Genomic DNA, 19,970 nt, shown 5'->3' with positions numbered 1-19,970 from the left:
GTTTTTCTTTTCTTTCCCTGATGGACCATTCATTACATTGTCCGTGAGATCTTCTGGAGATAAATGTCGTGTAGATAAGTGCCCTGTGTTAACTCAGCACTTTGGTACGTAGAATTTGAGAAAATGGGAAACTTGGAAAAAATGCTTATAGAGGGAACTGATCTGGGAGTTGAGATGGTGATTAGAGACAGTATTTGCCAAAAACTTACTGTTTGTGATCATATGCATTCTGGGGGTATGATTCAGCTTCCTTTGAAGTCAGTGATAATCTGCTGTTGTCTTGTGTGGCTGTTGGATCAGCCTCATTAAGACAAGCCTGGCCTCTGTACTGCATAATGTTTCTCCTTTTGGCTTCCAATAGAGACATGCATGTGGCAGAACAATGATGTTTCCTTGCTCTTTCATTGTCAATATGTTTCCCCTTTGCAGCAAATCCAAGCACTGCAGCTTGCAAACATTCCTTGCCTGAGACTTGGGACTGGAGAAGTGGTGCTGCTGAGGAGAAAGCTGTAAACCTCTGAGACAGCCAATTATACGGAAACTTTTCTCCTTTTTGTGCTGCAGCACAGCAGCAGCAGCCACCACCACAGGTCTCCCCAGGACCTCACTCCCACGTGGGATGGGCACCTGCTGGTGACCACCACTTCCCAGATGTTTCTCCCATGGAAGGGGGTCACTGTGCAGTCAGATGCAGTTAAATGCTGCTTTAAGGCAGTTCAGGGCACTTTTCAGCATTTTTAGTTTACTTGGCACCTTTGATTCCTTGTCACTTGTACAGAAACCAGTCTGGCCTGCCTCTTTTTTTTGCATATCTGGTCTTTTGTGTGTCTCCCAGGGACAGCAGATACTAAGAAACAGCAGTTGAAAATTGCTGAGAAGATAGTTTGTCTGTCTCTTCTAGTTCACAACTTGAACCAAATACTTAATTCAAAACTCATGTCAGCAAAACCAGGTGGTTTCTGATAGATCAGACTATTTCATTATCAGAGATTTAGCGTAGAGGGAGGTTCTAAAAAAAAAAAAAAAAGTGGTGAGGTGTAATTGATCTCAAGGCATTATTTCAACATGAAAAAAAAAACTCCCAAACTCTTAAATAATTTGGTTTCTTTTAAGCAAATGAGAGAAAGAATAGACACAAGAATTCTTGAACAGCAAACCATTCATCTGCAGAAGCTCTCACAGCTCTAGGGGAAAGGGTTAAAATCCCTGTGGTGTCTCTTCTGACCTTCACATTACACTGAAGAGGAATTTGGCCCAAGCTCTCTTTTGGTAGAGACTCTGACTCGGGAAAAAAGCCTCTGCTCATGGTTCCTTGCTCCTCCCTCTTCTCTTATCCAAGACTTCTCTGGGCCCGTTTCTATACTTAATATGTCGGGTCAACATTATTTATGTCGAGTTTAACTGGGTTCAAGCAATTCTGTTTTACATTCTGTTTTGGAAAGAAAATCCCCCTAACACTTATAAATGCTTTACATTGTAAAAAGGGTTTTTTCACTGATGGGCTTGTTTCTTCCTGGGAGTTTGGATATTCTGTAGACCAACACAGTAACATTTGTTTTCACAAGGAAGCGCATGTTTGAGCCATGTCTCATGTAGTCGGGTATTTTGAAATCTATTCATCCATTCCAAAATGCTTGCTTGACCTATACTTGACTTGGGCTTACAAGAAATTTTATGACACTACTAGAGCCCAATCAGCTGTAACAGCATTTTGCAAATTTTAGTCTTTATCATCGCTATGATTATCATTTCTAGAGCTGTAGAGTCTACAAGTAACAGAATCAGGGTGTGAGATCTATTTTTTCTTCCCACAGGAAGAATCAACCACTTCTATAGTCCTCCATAGCATTACATTTTTTTAGGAATACACAGTTTAAGATTTATCCTGTTAATTACATTAAAGAAAAGGGCTTTTTTCATGTACCCCACACACCCGAGGGTGTTCTTTCCATGTGGCATGAGCATTGGCCACAAGGATAGTGCAGCCTCTAGAATCAGATTCCCTCTGGATGAAATAATAAGCTGTGATTGCCAAGTCAAACATTCTTCAAGAGCAGCAGTGATTCAGGCTTCTAATTAGAACAAAGCTAAAACATTCACTCTTGGGCTCATGTTTGACTAGAAATCTTACTATGATGCACTACCGAAGCAAAACTGTATTTTATTTGTATTGTGAATATGTGAACTTGCTCAGCAAAAGTTCTTGTGCCTGTAATTGATGAACCAAGCAGCCTCATGCTTCCAGGCTCAACAATCAAGTAGAAAGCACAAACTGCTTTTGTTTTCTTTAGTACAATAAGGAAATTTGGTCTGCCTAGAACAACATAGCTGGTAGTCACACAGATTGTGTTAACCCAGGCCTTGCTCTCACTGAAAAAACCTATGCCCCAGCTGTCATCTCCTTCAACACTGTAAATATTCACACTGTGAATATTTTCTGTAACACTGGGAAAAATGAACCATGCTGCAGCTTTCTGTCCTCAGTTCTCAACTGAATTTCTTATATTAGCTAGCTTGTATTGCAATACATATATAGTACTAAATCCACGGGTTTTAAAGTTATCTTCAGGTATAAAATCAAAGGCAAGTTGCTTTAAAAGCTTTTAACTTCCTGCTTGTTTCTGTAAATTCAAGTCTTGAGTTTGAGAAGATCAACATTTTTTTGAGATGATTTTCTTTTCAAGACAGTTGGAAAACACAGTGGGAATGACTGTGTTTGAAAAACCTGGGGTTCTAAATCAGTTGCTGATTATCAACTGTCTGAAAAAATGCATACGAAATGTTAATTTTATTGATGGCCCTCATTTATCTTCATACTAGTTTGTTCAGTGAGAGGTCTGCTAAGTTCAGGAGTTTCGAGAAGAGGGTGGGTATTGGATCTCAGTTAAATGTGGACTATAAATTTTGGTTCTGCTTTTTAATTTTTCATTTAAGTAATATTTAGTGATTAATTGGTTAAGCCTCTATATATTACTAGCAGGATGAGTTTCCTTCTGGGAGACAGGAATTTGCTATAACTTGAAATGAATAGCTGCCTAGTTTGAAGACAGGATATATTTTTTAGAAGAAAAAAGAACTCTGAGGATGCAGGATGGTTGGGACAGAAATTCTCCTTTTGCCTTTTTAATCTTGTCTCTTAGCACTGCTGAGCTGGAGCATTTATTCTTTCTTTGCCATCTCTCAGAAGAAGAGAAAAATGAAGGTTGCATCAAATAAGAATTGTCTTACTGTGTGGAAGGGTGGTGTGTTGAGCACAGTTATTTACTGGTCTTCATTTCATCCCCCCGTGAGTGGCTGTTAGGGATTTATAAAATCTACTGATACACTTTCAAGAAGTTAAGTGCCTTAGCTTTTATAAATCAATAAATTTTCCACTGCTGTGGATGCTCAGAAGCACGTCTTGTGAAATCTTCACATTTTAGTTAAAAAAAAAAAAAAAGGGACAGTAAAAAAATCCAAAGGAACTTGTCGAGCTCATAGCCAAGTTCTTCTCCAAATACTTCCAGCTGCAGCTAGAGGGATGAGTCATGCTGAAAGCTGAGGAGCTTTCCTAAAACCCTTGGTTCACATGATTTTTATTTTTTTTTTCCTAATGTTACATTCCTGTCTGTTTTTCTTTCCTTAAAAAAAAAAAAAAAACCCAAAAAACCCAAACGTGCAGGCGAGTCACCCAAGGAAAACCCGTACGAGGATGTGGAGCTGAAAGGCCGTCACGGGGGGCGAAAATCCCACCCGCTGTCCGAGAACTCCTTAGATTCCCTGCACAGGATGTGGACGCCGCAGAACAGGAAATACCCGGCACCTCCGCAGGTAAAGGCAGGGCTGGCTGCGCTCCGAGCCGCCGGCCCGGGGCCGTTCCCGCCGGCCAGGGGCCGTTCCCGCCGGGCAGGGGCAGTTCCCGCCGGGCAGGGGCAATTCCCGCCGGCCAGGGGCCGTTCCCGCCGGGCAGGGGCAGTTCCCGCCGGGCAGGGGCCGTTCCCGGCCGAGCGCGGGCGGGCTGAGCCGCGGGAGCGCTCCCGGCGGCCGCGCCCCCAGCGCTCCGTGCTGCCCCGGCCTCGCAGCGCCCGGCACAATCCTTCCCCCGCTCGTCCTGGAGATGAGCCGACACCTGATTAACTCCTGGTGTGGCTGCACCTCTCAGGGAATCGCCTCTGCTGCCGGGCAGGGAGAGGAGGGGAGAAGGCAGCTGCTGGTTTTGTCCCTGTGTTGTTACACATGGCCCCTGCTCATGGGGAGTTCCTAGTGTGGCATGTTTCGTGTGAGAATGTAGGGAAAAACCCTAACTAAACACATGAATAATAAAATAGTCAGAAAAACCTGAGTGTCTGCAGTTAACAGCCTGTATAAGTTGTGTTTATAGCATAAAAAGAAAGATGAGGAACTCAAAAGACTTTCTCTTTTGTGGGGAATTTTCCAAAGAACTCCTTTGTTTTTTGTGAACACCATGAATACCAGGTTGCTTTACGCTTACGGGATCACTACGTTCATAAGGAAAAATATAAATCTCAACACATATTTAATTATGAGATTGAAAGCACCCTTTAAAGGAAGTTCACTGTGCACTGAATTAAGAGAAAATTCACAGTGGAACAAAAGGTCACAACTGTTTTCATTTTTGTCCTGTAAAGAGACCTAGAAAGAACACTGAATGCGCTTTCTGTCACTTGCTTCATGTGCAGGCAAGCATCACAATCCAAAAGAAGCATCACCAGGATTCTTAGTGTGCTCCCAGCACATCCTCTTTAAACCAGGAGTGACTTCAGCAAAGCTGCTGGAAAAGGAACAAGTGGAGAGTAGTAATCAGGCAGAGAAAGGAGAAACAGGCACTGCAGCCATGAGGATGTTAGGGAAACGTCCCTCATAGTGGGACATGGCACATAACAACTATTTCTGGCTGTGTGTGTGTTGACAGGAGTTGTGTAGCGTCCAGAGGATTCCTGAGGCTGTGTCATTAGGCTGGGAACCGTACAGATCCATAGGAAGATACTGGCCAGTGTTCTCTAACAGAGGGTTACCAAAGAATTTACAGATTTAAGTGCCTTCTGTAAAGTTTGTCAGCTTCTTTTTGAAATGCTGCTGGGAGTCAGTCCTGCCATAATTGCACTGTCATTGTGCTGATATTTAAAATGAAGAGACACTAAGAGTGGGTCAGCTTTGGGCCTGGGTAATTCTCCAATGACCAGAAATAGAAAAGTCTGAATTTCCTGAAGAATGGTAGCTTTGGCAATGGTTTATCACCCAGTTTTTCCATCATAGCAACAAAGCTGGGTTAGCAACATGACTTTTCAGTCTTGGATGGTGATAAACAAGATGGAAGAGATCAGAAGGTCAGCAAGCTTCCAACAGTCATCTCCAAAAAGAATTCCTTTCAATAAAGGATAGACTGCCCCCCGTTTTCCTGGAGTGCTAACCTGTGGTATGCAGGTGTTGTGGTCATTTTGAATCACTGTCTCTTCTTTTCCTGCTGATTCTTTTCAGTTTTTGAAGTCATCAGATATGAAAGGAATGTTTGATGATGACATTGTATTTGTGATGCAACCCCTCTCCCACAGAAACACCTGTGCTTAATCCCAGGTGGGATGGCACTGCAACCAGTCAGCCAATAAATGGGACATTTATTGCTGCGGGTTCATAGCTTGTAACAATGTTAGTAAATGCCAAATGACAGATGCTTGACACAATAATACTTTTTCATGCTGGGGAAGCTTCTTTTACAGTGTTTATGTTTGAGAGGAGAAGGAGAAACTGGAGCTGGGCAGACCTGCTCCTAGGACTGCTCCAAAAGACCCCCAGTTTTTTAATGACAGTTAAAATGGTGCTTAATCCTTCAGTGAGATTTTCCCTTTGCCCTGTAGTGATAGCAGTTTCATGTTTTAAAGGGAATTTTTTGGGAATGTAGGGAGAGTTGTAACTGTACCTCTGCTCATTGTCATGTCTTAAAACTTCTTAACACCACGAAAATAGAACAAGCTTGACTTTTCTACATTATTTTTTATTGGCTAAAATAGCATGAATTTGCTATTGTAGTTATTACTTTTGCACAGAATTAATATTACAATAAATTGTGTAATTACTCATTTTCACTGCTGTAAGTCAGAGGAATGGACCAGGCCTGTTGGGTCAGTGCTCTGCTCTCAGCCAAGCCTTCAAGTTAGATTTTAGGGCTCAGAGAACTGATGGGATGTGGGTGCCTGGAAACGTAGCAGGTGACAAATGGTGTTGTTCTCTTTGAACTGTAAAGTCCTGGAGGTCGACCCCTGTCCCTTCACTGTGACCTTGACACGCACCCCGCGGAGCGGCGGCTCCCCTGGCGTGGCGTCCCTGTGCGGCCCCCGCTCCGTCACAGGTGGCAGAGTGTGACACCAGGTGCCCCAGGTTGCTGGAATATCAGGGGAAGAGCTCAAGCTGTCCTTGTCCCTGCAGCTGCCCTCCAAGGCCAGCAGCCACTCCCTGCGCGTGGGGAACTGGTCGGAGAGGAAGAGCCACCGCCTGCCGCGGCTGCCCAAGCGGCACAGCCACGATGACATGCTGCTGCTGGCCCAGCTGGGCATCCCCTCGTCCCCCTCCAGCCTCACCGAGGACAGCCTGAGCACCGCCAGCGAGCTGCTGTCCACGCGCCGCGCCAGGAGGATCCCAAAGGTACCGGCCGGGCGGGCGCAGCCTGTGCTGAGCGCGGGTCACCTGGCTGGGAGAGCTGGGGTGTTTCTGGGCACCTGTTGAAGCTTATCTTCTCTGTGCCAGGGGCAGGAGTAAATGCACAAGGTGGTATTTCTTCTTGGGACTCAGATGTTTATTAGTTCTTATCTATGTCACAGTCTCACAGAGCGTGCGTTCTACTGCAACTCACTCTAACAAACTAAAAAATGGAGCCGTGTCTCTCTCTCTACAAGGCTTTTTAAGGATAAATTATCCAATTGAGAAATGACACCTAAATGATTTTTACTTTTAACCCAATAACCAACCACCCATGGCCTGCAATGAAGACTTTTTTATCCAATTGCACAATACCACCCAAACCCATGAGGAAGAAGGTGAAAAAGAAGGACCAGCCTCTGCCCTAAAACCTCAGTTTTGCTTTATATATGTGCTTATATATATTACTATATTCTAAAACCTTAAACTCTGAGTTTTCCACCATGTGATATTACACACTTCTATTCAAATGACACACCCATAATCCCAATTCTATCAATCAATTTTGGAAGTCTTCTCTATGGCCTCAGGTCAATTGCAGTGTTCTCTTGGGGGTCTGTGCCTGTCAGCACAGAAGTCTAAAATTCTCAGTAACCAGGGTTCCAACAGCCAGCCTTTAGCCATCACTGAAAGCTCTTTTTGTACCCTGAAGGAACATTTAGATCAAAATCCCTTCCCTAGAAGTGATAACTTCCAAGTTCTCCAGGAGGAGCAAGCATCTGATGGCCATCTTTGCACAGAATTGATTTTAAGACAGTTCTGTTTTCCACACTCTTCTTTAAACTCTGTGGACCAGAGCATTGCTGTGTATATAACTTTAAGATTTTGAATGGGTGATGGCCAAACAATTGTTATTTATAACGTGCAGCAACATCTGAAGTGGCTTATTTCCCCATCATTTGTTTCCAAGAAAATAACTAATTGGCCTAATAGGTTTCCCTTCATTTACTCACAACTGACCCCATCCTGATAACCATGCTGTCTTGATGGATTTCAAGTAAAACTTAATTTTTCATTTTTTAAGGAGTTTTTCAATTCAAAATGGAATGTGAAAAAAGCCCCAAGCCACAAGACAACAACCAAAAAACCAACAATCCAATAGCACAGAGAGGGGAAGAGCTGCCAATGTGCTTCATTTTGGCTTGTGAACAAAGCTGATTTTTACTGTGTATTCAACTCTTTCCTGTTCTTATTAAAAAGCATATTTTAAACTACATGGCTATAAATACTGTGAGTAGAGGGAGATTTTTATGTTTCTGTAAATTTGTTGGAAATTCACAGAAACATAAAATTGTTTAAGGAGGAAATTAATCTAATATTTACTGTATTTTCACTTTCTTGCAATATATTGTTATACTTCACCAATAGGCACACATCTCTGGAGGAAATCATTGGGTAGTAATCCTAACAGAGTAACTTACTACCTGATTTTGAGTAAAACTTGGAAAGTTTGGCTGCTAATTTTGTACCCGTTTTTTTTAATTGAAGGGACAGATATTCTCCTTATGTGAAATTCTGATTTCATCATATGAATGTTCACAATTTTATTGCAAATCTTGTGATAATTTCTGTTTTCTTACTACTTTACCTTTCAGGATCATGTATTCCTGGAGAATATAATTTTTTTAATTGAGATAGTGTTAGATATTAGAGGGAAAACCTAAAAAGGTTTTGTTTCAGTCTGTGCTCTGTTACTGCCCTTTTGCTGTGTCTATAGCAAATTGCATCCTTTCTCTCAGTTTATTTCCCTCTGAAGCTGAGGTGAAACAGCTTTTGCAAACTGTATTATAGTTCTATGAAAAAGTCTGATGTAGAGTGAAATATATCATTCCTGACTTATAAAACATAACGAAAATTAATTGCTACGTATTTGTGACTCTCCCATAGTTATAATATCCTGTTTAATGTTGAATTCTTAGTAATCCCAGCCTCTTTCTGAAGACAATAAACACAAGTAATTTCATTAATATTTCCCATCATCTCAGATAGTTTTGGGGCAGACAGTTATTATCTGCATTAGCTGGGCTATCACCCATATTTTGTTTGAATACATTAATAAAAGTTTTCTGGCAGAAAAATGTTTAGTCTTACTGATTCCTCATTTTCTTATTTTGCAGCTTGTCCAAAGAATCAATTCCATCTACAGTGCAAAAAGAGGGAAAAAACGACTGAAGAAACTTTCTATGTCCAATATTGAGACAGCATCTCTACGAGGTATGGTGCAAGTGCCAGGTTCAGTGAATTTGTTTGGATGCTGCAGGATTAATCAATTTCCTTCTTTCCTCCACATCTACCATGGACTCTACTTAGTTTCGAACTTTTTTCTGTGAACAATGATAATTTTCTCTCTGCAAGAGGAGGAAATGGGGATGAGCTAAAAAGAAATTAAATTCTCAGTATTGTGTATCCTGTTAATCCCACGGTCAGCTCAACTTACCCAGCTTCTTCTTTAGTCCACATTTACTATAAGTTTTGACCAAAATTCACAGTTTTGACCCTGGAGTTCTTGCATGCTTTTTTCTGGCACTCACAGTGTGTAACTCACCCTGTGCTTCAGACTGCTTTTGGAAAAACATGGGCCAAAAAGGAAATTCAGGCCCTGTTTGTAGTAAGAATACAATAGTGCTTTAGTCAAGAACCCCTTAGTAACACACCTTGTCATAAAGTTACTTTTGCTTATTAACTCTGAGTTTGGTGAGTTCTGGTGATTGGGAATGTTGCCAAGGCAGAGGAAGTTCATAAAGCTTACTTTGACTTCTCAAGTGCTGCATAACTTAAAAAAAAAAATTAAAAATTGAAACCTGAAAACAAGAAGAGAAAGGGTTAAGACCTATTTTCCAAATATCACTTTAGCAGCTCAGCATAGATGGGGATTCAGTGCAAACAGTTGCTGTAATGGAGAATGAATTTTGCCCTTTCATCAAAATGAAGTTCTTACTCTCAAGCAATATTGAAACTGAATCCAAGGAAAACACAATCCAAGGAGTCATTCAAACTGTTTATTTCAAGATATTTTAAGCCTGAGGAGAAGTGCATGTGTGTATCACAAGGCTCAGAGATGTGAGATAGGATTTTTCCCAGTTGTGGGACGGTGAGCTGAGTTTGTTTGCTCTGGTTTTGCATTAACTGGTGCCTCTGTGTCCTCTGCAGATGAGAACAGCGAGAGTGAGAGTGACTCAGATGACAGGTTTAAAGGTAAGGCATCAGCCTCAGTGACTTCTAGCTAGACCCTGTCCCAGACCCTGTCAATGTGTGTTCTCCTGCTGCTGCACATTGCTCCTGTCCATGGCCCATATTCTCTATAGTTTCCTAACTCCATTACTGCAGAGCTCCCAAAGTTTCAACACAGGAGCATGAACGTGGAAAACAAGGACAAAATGGGCTGTGAAGATCTGACAAGGATTGGGCAACTGTGTCATTTAATGAAGAACAGGACCTTTGATAGATTGGCTTTGCCAGCCACTTCAGAGATGCTGATCTATTCCAGACTGACTACTGGGTGCAGGCTTAGAGGGATGGGACTGGATAAAGGTGCTCCTTTCTTATTCATATGCTGCTTTCAGTGTTTACTGCTCGCTGCTGTTGGAGGCAAGGGTCTGGGTCTGATCCAACATTGTGGTTCTGAGACTCTTTTATAAGTCTGCAGTCTCCAAATTGTAGAAATTCCTTTATCAGCACCTGCACAAACTCTGCCTGAGCCAGGCCACTCAATTAGTCTCTCCTTTTCCTAAGTCTTCATACAGAAAGAGGTCTATAAAAAAGCTGAAGACAGCAGCAACAGATTTCATTACTAAAAACCCATCATGCTGTTAGTAGGTGAGGGGTAAAAAAGACAAGGGTGTGGAGCTGTTATAAGATATGGGGCAATCATCCATGCCTACTACTGCAGATGATGCAGCAAAACTTCCTGGAAAACATTGTCTTAGGGAAACAGATTTGTGCCAGATGGGTGGTGGTAAGACCATCCAAAACGGGCTGTATGCAACATTGTACAGTGATGTTGGGAAAATGACTCCTTGCTCCTTCGTCTACCTGCACCAACCCAAAAGCACTTGCAGTTCTGTTTCTCTTCTCTCTCTGTTGCTTGTTCTCACAGGCCATGAAAGAAGATACACGGGGCCTGGCCCCTTCTTGTTCCTGGGAGGATATTCTGATCTCCCTGGAAATTGGGAGGCTTTCCCCCCGTTGTTGTGGAACAGAGGGTCTCTAACCAGCTGCTCCTGAGTGACTTAGTGTTTACACTGATGCTCTCAGGGCACCCTGAGCTGGAGACCCCCCAGTGATGTGTAGTATGGCAGGACTCACTGGGTGCCCATCTGCTGGGGTGGCCTCTTTGCTTTCCCCCCAGCAAACGTGAAGCAGTGCCCTGCAGTGTGGGGCTGCCTCTAGGAAGGAGCAGGCAGGCTGTTCTGGCATTAACTGCCTCAGTTGTGCTGTCACATCTACACCCAAGTGCTTTATCAAAAGAATTGGGAATTTTTCTATTGAACCAGATGTATGAGGGCTGGTCATCAAGGGCTTTCCCTTAGTGCTTGTGACTCCTTGTTTCCCTCTCACAAGGGACAGTCAGCCCTTGGAAGCTGGGGGCAGTGGCAGTGAGTAGAGCCTGAAGGGTTTGAGGTGTGCTGCTATCAGTTCCTTTGCCATTGCCCAGAGATCCTTGTGTGAAGAACTGGGGAAGAGCACACAGGGAGCTGCTTTTGCTGAGCTGGTTTTGGGTTTTTTTTTGGTGTAACAGAACTGGCAGTGATGTTAATGACCAGTCCTCCATAAGTATCAAGCAACAAGTCACTGGATCAAGGTACATCTTTGCCTTCATGAATGACCATGAATCTAAGATCATCCCCCAACTGAATTAGCACTAACAAAGCAACCCACAGCAGGCAATTGGCACATCTTTCCTTTCCTCCCTGTCCCCCTTCCCTGGAGTTTATTCCATGGCTTGCCTTATGTGGTGGGTAGCAAAAAGCTGTGCTGTGTAGGAACAGGGCACAGAACTGTGTTTCACTGGGGTAAGCCAGGACTCAGATGTCTCACCCTGGAGGCCCCAGTGCATTTGCACAACCACATAAAGGTTTATAATCCAGTCTTATGTGTGAAGAAAAGCCAGACCTTTGCCAGGGTAGCAGTTATGAACTGCAGATTATTTCAGTGACTGAGTGTTGCATAACTTCAGTACTTGGAGAGAGTTTTGATTTATGGGTGCAATTAGTGAGGGAGACTACAGGTTTGATAACTAGAAGGTTTGCTTTTGAAAGGAGAACATGCTTGGAATAATACTCTGGCAAATTGAAAGTGCTTTGTGAATGGCTGTGGCTTACACAAACACATTACAGTCTCAGGTAATGATCTGTCTCTTTTTCTATTCCCTTTTCTTTTTAAATGCCAGCTCACACCCAGCGCCTTGTGCACATCCAGTCAATGCTGAAGAGGGCTCCAAGCTATCGAACCCTGGAGCTGGAGCTGATTGAGTGGCAGGAGCGGGAGTTATTTGAGTATTTTGTGGTAGTGTCCCTGAAAAAGAAGCCCTCTAAAAACACTTACCTCCCAGAAGTGACATACCAGTTTCCCAAGGTAAAAGAAAAATTCCTATGTACAGCTCATTCTAAGATCAGTAAGGTGAATAAATGGAAAAATGAATAGAAATCCAGTTCTTAAACTGAGCTTTCAGAATTGTTCCAAACCAATCTGTTACAAAGTAAAGGGCATAGAGAAGGTAACTGAAAGCTTTCTCTGTTTTCAAATTTATCTTTTCTGGAGCTGGAGAATTTGGCCTGATGATAGATGCTTTAAACACTGTGTTTAAATTCAGTTTCTAAATATTTCACTTTTTGGCTATATTAGGATTTGTTCCAAAACTCGCTGAAGCTAATGGAAAGACTTCTGCTGATCTCTGGCATTTCTCTTGTGCTCTTGCAGCAGAAAGGTATTTGAGTTAGCGCTGTGTTTTTAGTGGCCATCGTACAACAAGGGACATTTAATTTCAGACAATTAAAAAAATGCAAAACCACAGCAGCGATTATTTCTTTTGTACAAGCACCTATCAGCCTGTCCTGGAGTCATGCCTCACTCTGCCAAGCACAACTACAGGACAGTCTGATGTGTCCTGGCTCTCAGAGCTGCTCAGTGCCCCGAGCAGAGCTGGGAGGGGATGCTCAGGGACTGGCTGACCCTCGCTGTTCTCCCGGCAGCTGGAGAGGCCGACCAAGCAGATGCGGGAAGCGGAGGAGCGACTCAAGGCCATCCCACAGTTCTGCTTCCCCGATGCCAAGGACTGGCTCCCAGTCTCTGAGTACAACAGGTGGGTGCTCCAGAGCTGCTCTGCACCATGGAGTGGTGCTGGAACGGTGCTGGAGTGCACTGGAAGGGCCTCAGCCTCGTCAATGCCCAATTAAGGAAGCAGCAGTTTGAGTCTTGGCCACTTTGTGATCAAGCAGCTGTATTTAATTTTTCTTTCTTTTGAAGTTCTGTGTTCTTTTTCTTCCCTATTCTGCCTGCCTCACAGGCCTGTGTGGCTGAGGGGAAGAGACTTGAAGGCTCCTCTGAGTGCTAAACTCAAAAGAATAAATGGAAGTATTTAAAACAAATTTTAAAAAGAATGGGGCCCTGCCCACCCCCTGCCCACCCCCTGCCCACGTCATTCACCTCAGAGTACTTGTCTAAAATTGCAGGTTACCCCTATATTTGGTTCACAATGTTGCTGTCTGAGAACTTTCTTGGAGCTGTGCTCTGTCCTAGCAGAGGAGCCCTCTCTTCCTTCCATTGGAGATGAATGACTGCCAGAGAAGGGCAAGGAAAAGCGGAGCCAGGCTTGCATTTTCTTTTTCCTTCAAAGTGACCTCAAAAAAATGTATAATTATTTTTCCCCTGCACTGATATGTGAGAACTGGTTGATCCAAAGGTGTAGAGTAACAGGATAGGCAGAAGGGATGGAATTGTGGAATGATGTGGGTTGGAAGGGACCTTTAAAGGTCATCCAGTCCAACCTTTCTGCCATGAGCAGGAACATCTTCAACTTGATCAGAGCCCTGTCGAGCTTGACCTTGAATTCTTCCAGGGACAGGGCATTCACCACCTCTATGGGCAACCTCTCCAGTGTTTTACCACCCTCATTGTAAAACATTTCTTCCTTCTGTCTAGCCTGAATCTACCCAGTTTTAATTTAAAACCATTACCCCTTGTCCTATTGCTATAGACCCTATTAAAAAGTCTTTTCCCATCTTTCTTAGAAGCCCCTTTTATGTATTGAAAGGCCTCAATAAGGTCTCCCCAGAGACATCTGTAATTATATAAACCCTGGCATTTCAGCACCAGGAATTGTTTTATATAATACCATTTAAAACTTGCAAAGTAGTAAGGAATGTTTCACAGCCCAGGCATGAATTCACAGACCCATCCCTTTACCTGTGCTGCTGTTTTACTGTAAAACTGATGGGTGTTCCTTGCTGAGTGATGCACCCTGTAGCCATGCTGTAGTTCTGCTATAATCTCTACAATGGGCAATTCCCTTTCTCCTAGTGAGACCTTCTCTTTCATGCTGACTGGGGAGGATGGGAGCCGGCGGTTCGGGTACTGCAGGAGGCTCTTGGTGAGTACATCACCCTCACTTCAAAGGGCAGAATTCTCTTGAAAAGGATCTCAAAACTACAGTCTGAACTGAAGGTGTCTCTCGTGGTTTTTAAAGGAAACAGGGTTTTCTCACTCTGGAATTTGGAAATGTAAGGAGATCAAGTTGAAATAAGAATTTGTAATGGCTGTTTTAATCAGATAGATCCCAAGGTTTGTAGCGAATTCCTGAGAATGTGGAAAGTTTCTTGTGTGAGCATTGACTTCATAAATTCTTTAGGTTATGTACTTCAAGCACAATCAGAAACACTACAACACTGGAAACAAAGGCAAAGCTGGTATTTCTAAACATTTGTGAGTAGTGTTTATCTCTTAGGCAGCTGCTTACATCTCAAATGACTCTGCCAGCACTGTGTCATCAGTCTGCAGCTCAGAGCCAAGCAACAGGCTGGTGCCAGCAGTGGGAAGTCTGGTTTCTCACACAATTCTCAGTCCCCATGACCAGGGGTGGTCAATAGGTGAGGTGGGGAGCCTACAAACAGTGTTTCCCATCACGTGGAAAATCCCTGGACGCTTGATAAACGGAGAGCACGGCAGCATGTGTATGGAGGGGGAGGAATCTGCTCAGAGGCTTGCAGAGTGTGTTAAGGGAAGTGGAGCACAATGCAAAGAGGGATTCTGGTGTCCATCCTGCACACCTGATGGGATGGCAGCAAGGCAGAAAGCAGCTGGTTGTCTGTGCACTGGCCTTGCGCCTCTTGGATAGGTTTGGAGCTGTTTGTGAGTGACTGGCGGGGGAGCCACGGCTCCTGTCGTGTTCTCCTGGCTGTTGCCCACACTGGGTTGGAGAGCTTATATGGATTTTGGATGCTGCAGGAGTCTTTGGCTGACTGTATGTGCCAAATGAATGTCTGCAGCAGTTTGTAAATAGGTCCCCCCTCTCTAAAAGTAAGGCACACTGGCACTTTCCCCTCCCTTCCCTTTCTGACATGATTTCCCACCTTTTCAGACAGGGATCCCCTGCCTTCAGTAGCTTCCAGCAGAGCACTCCCTGTCACTGGCACAGCACCCTCTGTGCTGCTCTGCTGCTTGTGCCTGACCCTGCTCTTCCCTGCTCTCTGTCTGTGGCAGAGCCCCTGGCGTGCAGACAGCAGATGCTGCCTGGGAGGTTTTGCTGTGTGTGGTTCCTCTATTTGTAAGAAGTTTCATTAAGCTAACATAACAGAAAACTTGTTTATCAGTTCTGGGGGCAGTGTTTGCCATAGGTAGCATCACAGGGACTCAGTATAAAACAGTGTAACAGTGAGCCACAACAAGGTTGCTGTGTGGGCAGGAAATGTCACTGAAGGATTGTGCTGCAGTAAATCTAGAGCTGGTCAGGAGGTAACTCAGGGATGAGCAAAGAAAGCGCCTAGAATTCATCCTTCCTGCTGTAAATAAGCATAACAAGATGTAGGGCAGCAGTACAAATCAATTTTTTTAATGAGCTGTCATTTAAAAGGATAATAAGGTCTTATTTGGGAAAAAAATAACAAAACCTCAGAAAATGTTGGTTAGAGTAAAATTATGGATTGTTTTCGCTCTGCTAGGTAAAGGTGGTTTGAGACTTTCTGAGAATGTCAGTACATTTCTAATCGTGCACAGAGCTTGCCTCTGTGAAATGCCAAATGGTTGATCCTGAACCATGCTGAGACTAAAATAACCAGTGACAATAAAAGAGATTTATACACAGGAACATTGAATCAGTTTTTCAATGAAACATTGACATGTTTTTTTTTTACTAATTTAAAGCTCAGTGAAATTCACCCTACATTAAGGACAACATAAAAATAGAACACTGACTTTCAGCTGGTGCTGGAGTATATTAGGAAATACCGGGAACAGAACTAAATCAATAGTGCATGCTTTTATAAAATGGTGTTTTGAGACAGCATTGGAGATTTTTATCCTCCACTGGATAAGGCAAAAATCAATCAAATAGCAAAAACTAAAAGGGAAAATAAGTAATGCTTTGCTAAATCTTGCTAATAATTATAAAGCTAGTTATAAAGCAGATCTGCTGCTGCCACCTTTGGTGATCACTTAATTCAGGTTGCTTATTTCGGATTCCAAACCCTGGCATAGAGAAGCTGACATGTCCCATTCCACTGGTACAGCCTCCTCAGCCAAGGAAAGGAAGGAGTGATGCCACCTGTGCCCCTCGTGGGGCAAATCCAGCCACGCCCTTCTGAGAGCAAAACTGAGGCTTGCAAAGAGAGGGGATTTTGGAAGCTGCAGTGAAACACCTCAGCATTTCCACTACCTGTGGGAAAGGCAAAAGTAGCAGAGATCTTTTATTTGGGTCCTGAAACCTCCTCCTGTCCTGCTGGGAGAAATGTGGAATCTGGGTATTTACCTGAAGTGCCTTTTTCATAGGGTTTGGAAGTGTAACAATTTCATGTCTTCTGCAAAGGCTGGTGCATGGTGGGACAGCCTCACTAGGACAGCCATGAAACCCCACTAAAATTCTTATAAACTGCTCCACTTTAAGCCAAGCCAACTGCTGTGAGGCTAATTCCTTAGAAATTGTTCCTCAGTTGTCCTGGTGGGGGATGCTCTTGTAATACCCAGCAAGAGGTGTCTCACACCTTCTGGTGCATTTGGCAGCCTCGTTGGCAAAAGCTCCATGGCTGGCTGATCCTGTGAGGATGGCTGGCTGCTCTTCTGCAGGGTCTGGTGTGCAGATTCCTGCATTTAGGAAACAATTGTGTTTTGTCAGCCTTGCTCTCCTTTGGCGTGTTGTGATATGAACAAACTGTTCCACTTTTTTTCCTTCAGATCTCAGATTCTTCCAGACCTTTTCTGGGGTGTGTGTGCCAAAACTACCTCAAGGGATACAGTGACAATTATGTTTTGTTTGTTCTACAAATCCTGTACAGTATCCCCTTTAAATGTATTTATATTGTTTTGTTTCATTTTGGAACAGGATTAGAATGGAATGTAACCTATTGTCCCACAGCAGACAATCTGCATTTCCATAGATAGCATGAAATTTTCCAGTTACATCTTGATACCTCCAAGGCAATTCTGCAACAGCTTTTCTAGTGAGTGCACATGTCAGCAGCAGAGATGATTTGGGCACCCTTGTAGGGGCTGTTTCATCCTACGCCTCCCTTCCTTCTCACATAAAATTTGATCCTCCAGCTCTTTTCTAGGCTAAGACAAGCCAGCCCCAGGAGTCCATGGAGGAGCAGCTGCCTGAATGTGAAGTGTGGACCTGAAAACATAGAAAAAAGCAGTTGTTAGGTGGGACTAACCTGATCTAGTCCTGCATTTGCTGGGGGCAGGAGAAGGGCACTCATTACAGTGTGAAAGCAACTTTTGTGGGATGCAGACTGTTTATGGAGCTGCAAAAAGCTCATTGGAAAATCCTTTTTCTTCTTGCTCCCTCCCATCCTGCCCTTGCCCAAGCAGTTTGACAGCCCTGTGTACACTGAGTGCTCTGGCACCCAAAGTTCATGTTTTAGAGAACAAGAAGTCTTTAAGAAGTGCTTTTGGATTTACAACACCCACAGTTTTCTCATGGTCACAATTTGGATTGGCCCTAACAAGGAATCAAGAGCCTCCATAGAAACCAATTTTAGCCTCCCAGTGTTGGAATTGTTCTGATTCCTGGCACCCCTGAGGAATATCTCTGTTTCTGGATATACTGGCTAGTGCATGTGCTTTGCAAAGGCCACTTCCCTCACACAGCTCAGTGCTGTGGCAGATGGGGAGGAGATCTCTGAAGGCTCCATAGAATCCAAGCACATGGACAGGGAGGTGAGATTTGAAAGAGAAAAATGGCAGAGCTTGGCTTCTCCACATTAGTTCTTGTCAGTTTATGTTCATAATTTTGGGAAACTGTCTTGTTATCATCAAAACTCATTAGCATTTTCATTTTGTGATACTGGACTAAGGCTGAAAATATCCTGGGCTCCACAAAAGCAAATAGAAAGGAAATCAAGCCCAAAACATCATCCCCTCAGTCTCCTTTCAGGAGCAGTGCAGTGCACAGGGGCAGAGTCACTCGGGTGCCTCTCAGCTGGGCTACTTCAGCATTTTGCTTTCCTGATCCTGACCTACTCTTTGTGTGCAGGAGTGAGTCTTGGATGGACAACATGACTCCAAGGCTGTGTAGCCACCTTGTAGAGCACAGCCTACCACTTGGGAGAGCTCCCTTTTGGGAAGAGAAGAGGTTACACTGGTCCTGATGGGCAGACCCCAGTGTCCCCTAATCACGAGGGAGGAGTCCAGGCAGGAGTGTCATGTCCCATGGGATGGTCTTGCCCAGGAAAGAAGCAAACTGAAGCACAGTGGGTGTTTTAGATCAGCCCAAAGTGAGGTGTAAACTGATGGCTGAGAGGGGAGGTTATGTGAAGGGTTGCCAGTGCTATAAATTTGAGAAGTTCTGCCCCTCAAAATGGCTCTGCTCAAGGATTTTGCTTGCTGCTCTTGCAGCTGACGTGTGTGCATCTGTGAGGCTGTGCTGTCTGCAGGAAAAGCTCTCTGAAATAACAAAAAAGGATGTCCTACACCGTGAGAGCAGGGAGGGAAGAATCCCAGCTCACACAGACATGTAGCCTTTAAGGCATTTGAAAGCAATGATATTTCATAAAGGAGAAACTTGGAGTAAGTGCTAAGCAGTTATTGTTTCTGGTCTTATAGATGACCCAGGAATGTGATGTTTTTACTGGCACTCAGTGAGACAGCTCTTGGCTGGGAGCTGTCCAAGGCTCCTGGCATGGCTTCGGCATTCCTGCAGATTTGACACAATGATTTTAACCAAAATCCCACATGCTTGATATAATCACTCAGTGCCTTTAGAAAGGATTTTATACCTAATATGGACAAAAAAGGGCTCTGCTTTTTCAGAGATGTGACGTGTAGTGAGCAGGTCTGGATCCAGAAATAGACTCATCTGTATTCACTTAGCTTTGGTATTTTTTTTGTGATCTTTATTATAACAGGCAGACACCTGCTGACTGTCCAAGTCTAGAGTGCAATATTCAGGTTTAAAAAGCACAGCTAGCCCTCAGTTTCTCTTGATTGTCATCTCTGTGGCATGTGAATTTCAAACACTCAACGGGGAAGTTGAGTACCAGTAGAGTCCAACAAGAGACAAAGTGGAATAGGCAGGGTAGCAGAGTCCAGTGTGTTGAGCAAGTACCATTTGCTTCTCCAGGATAAATCTTATATAGGATGGTTATAGAGGATGGTCTTCACAGTTTCTCTTGGGGAGGAAGAGGGATGTGTATCATTGATTCATACTTGCCACAGTTTAAGTTATGTGTGTTTCATGTTTATCAAGAGTTGGTCTGAGGAAGTTAATGGTTTACTCATGCAGCCTGCTTTGTTTAGGTTGTGAGCTCCCCTTCTGTCGGCTGAGGTCTCTTTGAGCACCATGGAGTGAGGGAGTGGGGACCTAAAGCCATCGGGGCCTCCCTTAATGTTGCAGCTCTCCTCTTGCAGCACACAGCCCCAGGGTGGCCCCACTCCTTGTGCTGCAGAAAGAGCAGGGCACACAGACAGCAGAGGCATGAGTTACAGCCTTGGTTCCATGTGCTTTTATGGCTGCAAGCTGGAATGAGGCTGGGATGCAGCTCCAACGGGCTGTGATTTCCAAAGGGGATAAGCGCTATCTGTGCCTTTCAGTTTCCTGCCTTATGGAAGAAACATGATGCTTTTCCAAG

General features: G+C 43.8%; 1 protein-coding gene across 3 annotated transcripts in view; it reads left to right on the top strand.

Annotated features, from left to right (window-relative positions):
• Positions 1–19,970, top strand: part of DENND2B (DENN domain containing 2B) — a gene marked incomplete at its 5' end in the record, with an annotated part of 151,688 nt that overhangs the window by 103,375 nt on the left and 28,343 nt on the right. For all 3 annotated transcript variants that reach the window (XM_084208170.1, XM_084208171.1, XM_084208169.1), the window contains 7 exons: positions 3,662–3,810; positions 6,424–6,639; positions 8,811–8,907; positions 9,844–9,888; positions 12,083–12,267; positions 12,885–12,994; positions 14,212–14,281. In XM_084208170.1, coding sequence (XP_084064296.1) covers positions 3,662–3,810; positions 6,424–6,639; positions 8,811–8,907; positions 9,844–9,888; positions 12,083–12,267; positions 12,885–12,994; positions 14,212–14,281 — 872 coding nt within the window. The remainder of the gene's footprint in view (positions 1–3,661; positions 3,811–6,423; positions 6,640–8,810; positions 8,908–9,843; positions 9,889–12,082; positions 12,268–12,884; positions 12,995–14,211; positions 14,282–19,970) is intronic.

This window comes from Fringilla coelebs (genome assembly GCF_963513975.1).
Source record: "Fringilla coelebs genome assembly, chromosome: 6".
NCBI classification, from domain to species: Eukaryota; Metazoa; Chordata; class Aves; order Passeriformes; family Fringillidae; genus Fringilla; species Fringilla coelebs.
The sequence above is the reverse complement of the archived record's forward strand: the minus strand, read 5'-3'. Positions and strand labels throughout refer to the sequence as shown.